Below are 7,177 nucleotides of genomic sequence, written 5' to 3'. Positions count from 1 at the left end.
ACAATAAATACTTGACCACATTTATAAGTTTTGGTATATATTATATACTTATAAGATAATAATTTATAACATAATATAAATATGATTATTTAATATATTGGAACCATTTTATTAAGTGGATTTCAATATTGTTTGTTAATGTTAACTTTATTAAAATACCAAGAGTGGATCCTTTAATCTCAACTACTTAAATTAAAATTTGAACAATTAAAATTTACCCATTAAAGATTCAAACAATTAAAATTAAAAAGAAACAAAAACAAAAACAAAACAAAAAGACATTGTAGTGGACTTGTAATTATACCTTAGCTTCCATGTGGATACGATATCGGACTCACCGAATTATACTACTTGTGGACAACCTGCTCTTGCGAGTGCAACAATCAAAGTGACAACACTAGTGTACGCTGACCTGATAGTATTGCCGATGCTAGAGTTCGACATTATTTTGGGAATGGACTGGCTGACGAAGAATAGAGTTTTGATCGATTTCCAGAAAAGGTCAGTGTTAGTAAGACCTATGGGTATGGAGCAGTTTCTCTTTGAGCCAGCTAGATGGAGGAGTTTTCCCCGCATGATCTCTTGCGTGCAGGCGCGGAGACTTATTTCTAAGGGGTGTCAGGCCTTCTTGGCCAGCGTTATTTCTGCACCTGATGTGCCCACTCCATCTATATCAGATGTGCCAATAGTCAGAGACTTCCCAGACGTCTTTCCAGACGACGTCACAGGCCTTCCACTAGATAGAAAGGTGGAGTTTTCCATTGATCTTCTGCAAGGCACAGTGCCAATTTCTAAGGCACTGTACCGCCTAGCTCCAGCTGAGATGCTAGAACCTAAACAACAGATACATGAGCTTCTTGACAAGGAATTTATTCGCCCTAGTTTCTCGCCATGGGGCGCGCCAGTGCTTTTGTAAAGAAGAAAGATGGGAGCATGAGGCTGTGCATCGATTACCGAGAGTTGAACAAGGTAACGACCAAGAATAAATACCCTTTACCAAGGATCGAGGACTTGTTTGGTCAGTTGTAGGGAGCTACAGTGTTCTTTAAGATAGATCTTCGATCGAGTTATCAACAGCTTAAGGTGAAAGATGCGGATGTGCACAAGACAGCCTTCAGGACCAGGTGTGGGCATTACGAATTATTAGTAATGCCATTTGGACTGAAGAATGCTCCAGCTATTTTTATGTACCTCATGAACCGAGTATTTCAGCCTTACCTTGATCAGTTCGTCATAGTGTTCATTGACGACATTCTCATATACTCGAAGAGCCACGAGGAGCACAGTCAGCATTTGAGGACAGTTTTGCAGATCTTGCAGAGTTGCAAGGTGTTTGCGAAGTTCAGTAAGTGTGAGTTTTGGTTGGAGAAGGTAGCGTTTTTGGGCCACATAATATCTAGCAGTGGTATTGAGGTGGATCCAGCCAAGGTAGCAGCAGTCAAAGAATGGGTTGAACCGAAGAATACGTCTGAGATTCGCAGTTTCCTAGGCCTAGCAGGCTACTACAGGAAATTTATTCAAGGGTTTTCTTCGATAGCAGTGCCACTCACTTCGCTGACAAAGAAGAATGCAAAATTCGTGTGGAGTGATAAATGTCAGAAGAGCTTTGATACTTTGAAGTGAGCTCTTATTTCGGCGCCGATATTAGCCATGCCATTAGGACAAGGAGATCTTGTGTTATACACCGATGCATCTAAGCTCGGGTTAGGCGCAGTGTTGATGCAGCATGGTCGGGTTATAGCTTATGCTTTCAGGCAGTTGAAGGTGCATGAGAAGAACTACCCGACTCATGATCTTGAGTTAGCTGCCGTCGTTTTTGCGTTCAAGATTCGGAGACATTACTTGTATGGCGAGAAATGCCAAATATTCACTTATCACAAGAGTCTCAAGTATTTCTTCACGCAGAAAGAGTTGAATATGAGACAGAGGCGGTGGTTGGAATTGGTAAAAGACTACGACTGCGAAATTAGCTACCATCCGGGAAAGGCTAATGTTGTCGCAGACGCCTTGAGCAGAAAAGTGGAAGTTGTAGCACAGTTGTCAGTGCATAGACCCCTTCAGTCTGAGATTCAGAAGTTTGGCCTAGAGATTTATCGTAAGGGCAGAGCTCCCAGACTATCTAATCTGACAGTCAAATCCGATTTGCTAGACCGAATTCGTAGGGGACAGCCTTCACATGAGCAGTTGCAGAAATGGAGACTGAAGGATGAAGCCAAGGGCAGTGTGCTCTACACAGTGTCAGATGGTATTGTGAGATACAGAGGGAGAATGTGGGTGCCTAACGTTGATTCAATCAGAGAAGATAGCTTATCAGAGGCACATGCATCTCCGTATACAATCCTCTCAGGAGGTACCAAGATGTACAAAGACCTGCAGATCTTGTATTGGTGGCCATGTATGAAGAGAGACATCCGTCAGTTTGTGTCTGAATGCCTCACTTGTCAACAGGTGAAGGCAGAACACCAGAGGCCAGCAGGAATGCTTAAGCCGCTCCCGATCCAAGAGTTGAAATGGGAGAATATTACCATGGACTTCGTCATTGGGTTGCCAAGATCAGTCAGAGGTTTTAATGCAATTTGGGTTATAGTGGATCGACTCACTAATTCAGCGCACTTCTTGCCAGTGAAGACGACTTTCTCCATGACGCAGTATGCGGAGCTTTATATCATGGAGATAGTTCGATTGCACGGAATCCCAATTTCTATTGTGTCCGACAGGGACCCGAGGTTTACATCGTCCTTCTGGAAGAGCCTACATGCAGCCATGGGAACGAAGCTGCAATTCAGTACAGCTTTTCACCCGCAGACAGATGGCCAGTCTGAACGTGTGATCCAGATATTAGAGGATTTGTTGAGAGCCTATATGATCGATTTTCAGGGGGGTTGGGAATCTAAGCTACCTTTAGTGGAGTTTACATACAACAACAGTTTTCAAGCATCTATAGGTATGGCTCCCTATGAGGCATTGTATGGAAGGAAGTCCAGATCACCGATTCATTGGGATGAAGTCGGTGAAAGAGCAGAACTTGGCCCGGAGATAGTGCAGCAGACTGCAGATGTGGTGGTCAAGATTCAAGACAGGATGAAGACCGCCCAGAGTCGCCAAAAGAGCTATGCTGACAAGAGGAGGAGAGATCTCGAGTTTGCCGTAGGTGATCACGTTTTTGTAAAAATAGCACCTATGAAGGTGTTATAAGATTTGGGAAAAAAGGCAAGCTGAGTCCGAGATTCATTGGACCTTTCGAGATTCTGGACAGAGTTGGGACACTAGCCTATCGTGTTGCCCTTCCGCCGAATCTGGCCGGGATACACAATGTGTTCCACGTCTCAATGCTGAGGAAGTACCTAACTAATCCTTTGCACGTATTGAGCTATGAACCGTTACAGTTGGCTCCAGACCTGTCTTATGAGGAGAGACCTGTCCAAATCCTAGACAGACAGGAGCGTAGTATTCGGAACAAGGTGACCAAGTTGGTCAAAGTCCGGTGGCTGAACCAATCAGTGGAGGAGGCCACTTGGGAGTTCGAGGCAGATATGAGAATTCGCTACCCGGAGTTGTTCGGTAAAATTTAATTTCGAGGACGAAATTTATATAAGTGGGAGAGGAACTGTAGAGCCCATATTCAGTACACGTATAACACATGAATTTATTTAATTGTTAAATTATTTATTTAAGTTTAAAATGAGTTTTTAGCCATGCATGATTTATTTAAATGCATTATTTTAAATTATTCATGTTTATGTGATGCACGTTAAAATATTTTTCAAGTTTCATGTCCAGGCGATTATTCGATGCGGGATCGAGGGAAAAGACCGGTGACGATTTTGACAATTTAAAATGTAGTATTTTATTTTAAGTTGAGGTTGGGGCATTTTAACTAATTTATTAAGTTTCAGCATTTTAAAGTCTAATTTAATTATTAGGTGAATTTAGAATTTTAAAATTTTTAAAGTTGACCTTGTGCATTTATTTTGTTAAAAAGGAGAATTTTATAAAATTAGTGTGGGTTAACCTTTTATAATCATTTTTAATTAGTTAATTTAGCAAGATTTCTCCTAATTAAAAAATCCACACACACGTTACACACACTCACCCACACTTAAATGTTTTTACACACACCAAAACACACAATACACCCTACGCATCTTATTTCAGATTTTTAAAGAGAGAAAACTAGGGTTCTTGGGGTCTAAAGCAGCCGCCCCCTTCCCTCTCCATCTTCCAGCAAATTTTCGTGTGTTTTCTTCAAAGATTTTAGCGCCAAGTTTGTCCCGGATCAATCCTCGCGCCATCTCCGCTTCGGTATCGTCGTTACGGTATTTTCAAATATCAAAAGGCACGTGTATTCTGTTTTTCCTGCGTCGATCATGTCATAGTATGTGTTGCGATGTATTTTGTATGAAAACCATGTGAATATTGGGTAGAAGTTTGAGCAAATATGGTTGGATAAATTTTGAAACCATTTTTGGATCTAAAATCACGTTTTTGCTGGCTTTTTAAATTCTGCGACTTTTTGGTCGTGATTCTGAGAAAATGTTCAACACAAAAATTGTTTACCTTTTTAATATCTTTGATTTGACAGTAAATTCAAAATATTTGGATAAAAATTGAGGGAGTTATGATGTTTTTCGTGGGACTGCTTAAACTACATTTTTCAAAAAATTATGTATTGATGCGTTCTTGAAGTTTTATTGTTGCAGGCTTCGTTGGGCTTTGATGGGTGATCAATGCTGCGTTTAAGTATATCGAGAATGATGTTGTGATGATTGTTGGTGTTTCATTTCGTGTCGTTAGGCACTTGGTTATATTAGAAGCCGTAGAAAATGTTTTGGTGTCAAAGGTCGTGTTCACAATCTGGGTTGCTTTGTTTGTGATGCGTAGTTGTTTTGGGGCGTTTGTTTGAGTTTGAATCTGTGCCTTAGCATCCTAAGACTTGGTCTTGAGGTAGAATTAGGTTACAAGTGTAGGGAATTTCGTTTTTTCGCGATTCCAGCACCTACACGGACCCGTAGCCAAACCCTGGCACAGGGTCTGTGCCCTTTTTACTTCAAAATACAAATTTCCAGCATGTACCCGGACCCCTACAAGGGGTCCGTGTACCCCTTAAAAAAATATATAAATTTTTTTTTTAATTTGCTTCGGGGTCCTATATCATGGTTTAGTATGATAGTTAAAATTTATTTATGTAAAAATATCAGATTTGTTTTGGGGTTATTAATATAAAATATAAGATATGTTTTGGAGGTTCTATGTCATGGTTTAGTATGTTCTACGTCTAAGCAATGAAAGATAAGGGTTTGAACTCATGTTAGCATGTGCAGCAGTGGCTCCAATCGAGATCCAACGAATCCCTCGACGCCAAGTAAGTATGTTCGACGTGCAAAAGAAAATATTTTAAGTTTTGAGGTATGCTAAATGTCTTGTGACCAAATTATGAACGGGTTTGGAAGCCGGAGAACGTGTCCGGGGACCTCTCCAACTATGAATGGGTTTGGAAGTCGGTGAACGTGGCCGATGACTTCTCCACCCCGTTAAAGCATGAACATGTTTAGATCAGGATTGGAAAGCGTTAAATCATGAATGGGGACCAAGCCGCCCGTTAAAGCATGAACGGGGATCTCATGTATGTGGCAGTGGATTCGTCCCTGTCAGCCCAGTACTGTGGTTTAGGCTGATCAGGCGATTATGTTATGGGTCACTTGCTTTGAAACATGCCTCTAAGAAAAAAAAAAAAAATTATGTTATGTATGCTCATGTATGTACGAAGCAATCATGTTTATGAAAGGTTCTACGTTGATGGCACGTCTATGTGTGCATGTACGTTCAAGTTTTGATGTATGTTCAGTTTCAGTATGTACGCCTTATTTTAAAGTTGCATGTCGTTTTATTATGTATTACTCGTTACTTCCAGTTTATACGTGTTGAGTCTTTAGACTCACTAGACTTGATCGATGCAGGTGAGGATGATTTCGAGGAGACTAGGGGTGGTGATATTGGAGCAGGCTTGGACTGAGCGGGAGGCAAAACCCGAGGACCGCAATGTTTTGAAGTTTTAATGATATTAGAAATGTTGAAAATACTCTGGATTTTTATGTTACGATTTTGAGGTTCAAGCAAATACTTTTGGCAGACATTGTGTTGAGACGTATATTTTATTTTACCAAACTTTGAAGGTTCATTAATTAATCAAGAAAATTTTTAATTCTTCCGCAAATTTTAAGTCGTAAAAAGTACGGTACGTTACAACTTTGGCCTGCTGTCTCGGAGGATGGCTAACAGTCTGGCTTCCTCCTGGCCTCGGCTGTGACTGAGTAGGAGCTGGCTGGAAAGAGTGAACAGCAGATGCTCGTCTATCAGGCTGTGCCATTGATCCAGATGATTCTGCTCTCTGGGATCTTTGGGAACCTCTCTGTGGACAGACTCTGGCAAAATGTCCCTGCTGTCTGCAGATGTTGCAACTACCAAACACTCCTTGGCATTGCTCTGTGATATGTCTTCCTCCACAAGTTCTACAATAGACCCCTGTCATACTCTGGCTCTGTCGTGAACCACTGGAGCTGGATGAACTACTTCAAGATCTCTTAAACTGTTTTCTTCGGGCTTTCAGATTATCTCTCTTCCCACTGCTGCTACTACAACTATCAAATCTGAGAGGGGGTTGTTGGAACTGAGTGGTAGGTGGCTGATGTGGTCTCGGTGCTGGTGCAACATACGAAGCTCCCTTCTGCCTTATCAGACCCTCTTAATCTCCCTTCGCTCTGTTCAAAGCATCAGCAAAGTTATTCGGTCTCCCTGTGTTCACCAATGTAAATATCTCATGATTCATCCCATTGATGAACTGATCAGCAACAGCTTCGTCATTCTCAGCAACATGTGGAGCAAATCGTAACAAGGTAGATAACTTGACCACATATTCTTCTATATTCAGTTGACCCTGTCTCAAATTCAAAAATTCTGCTCCCTTGTCTTTCCTGTACGATACTGGGAAAAATCTTTGATAGAATTCAGTTTTAAAGATTTTTCATGTAATAATTGTACCTCGATGCTCCAATGCCCTCTTTGTTGTGAGCCACCAAGTCTTTGCAACATCATGCAACTGGTTCCCAATCAGTCTAACTCTTCGTTCATCTAAATAATCCAATGAATCAAACAGCATCTCAATATCATCTAGCCAACT

At 41.1% G+C, this 7,177-nt stretch overlaps 1 protein-coding gene across 1 annotated transcript in view; it reads left to right on the top strand.

Annotated features, from left to right (window-relative positions):
* The window catches only part of LOC140985885 (uncharacterized), a 13,088-nt gene extending 8,364 nt beyond the window's left edge, over positions 1 to 4,724 (top strand). The window contains exon 7 of the mRNA XM_073453832.1: positions 4,701 to 4,724. Coding sequence (XP_073309933.1) covers positions 4,701 to 4,724 — 24 coding nt within the window. The remainder of the gene's footprint in view (positions 1 to 4,700) is intronic.
* The last annotated feature ends 2,453 nt before the right edge of the window (positions 4,725 to 7,177 follow it).

This window comes from Primulina huaijiensis, chromosome 10 (genome assembly GCF_012295235.1).
Source record: "Primulina huaijiensis isolate GDHJ02 chromosome 10, ASM1229523v2, whole genome shotgun sequence".
Taxonomy (NCBI): Eukaryota; Viridiplantae; Streptophyta; class Magnoliopsida; order Lamiales; family Gesneriaceae; genus Primulina; species Primulina huaijiensis.
Note: the sequence above shows the minus strand (reverse complement) of the source record. Positions and strands in the feature narration are given on the sequence as shown.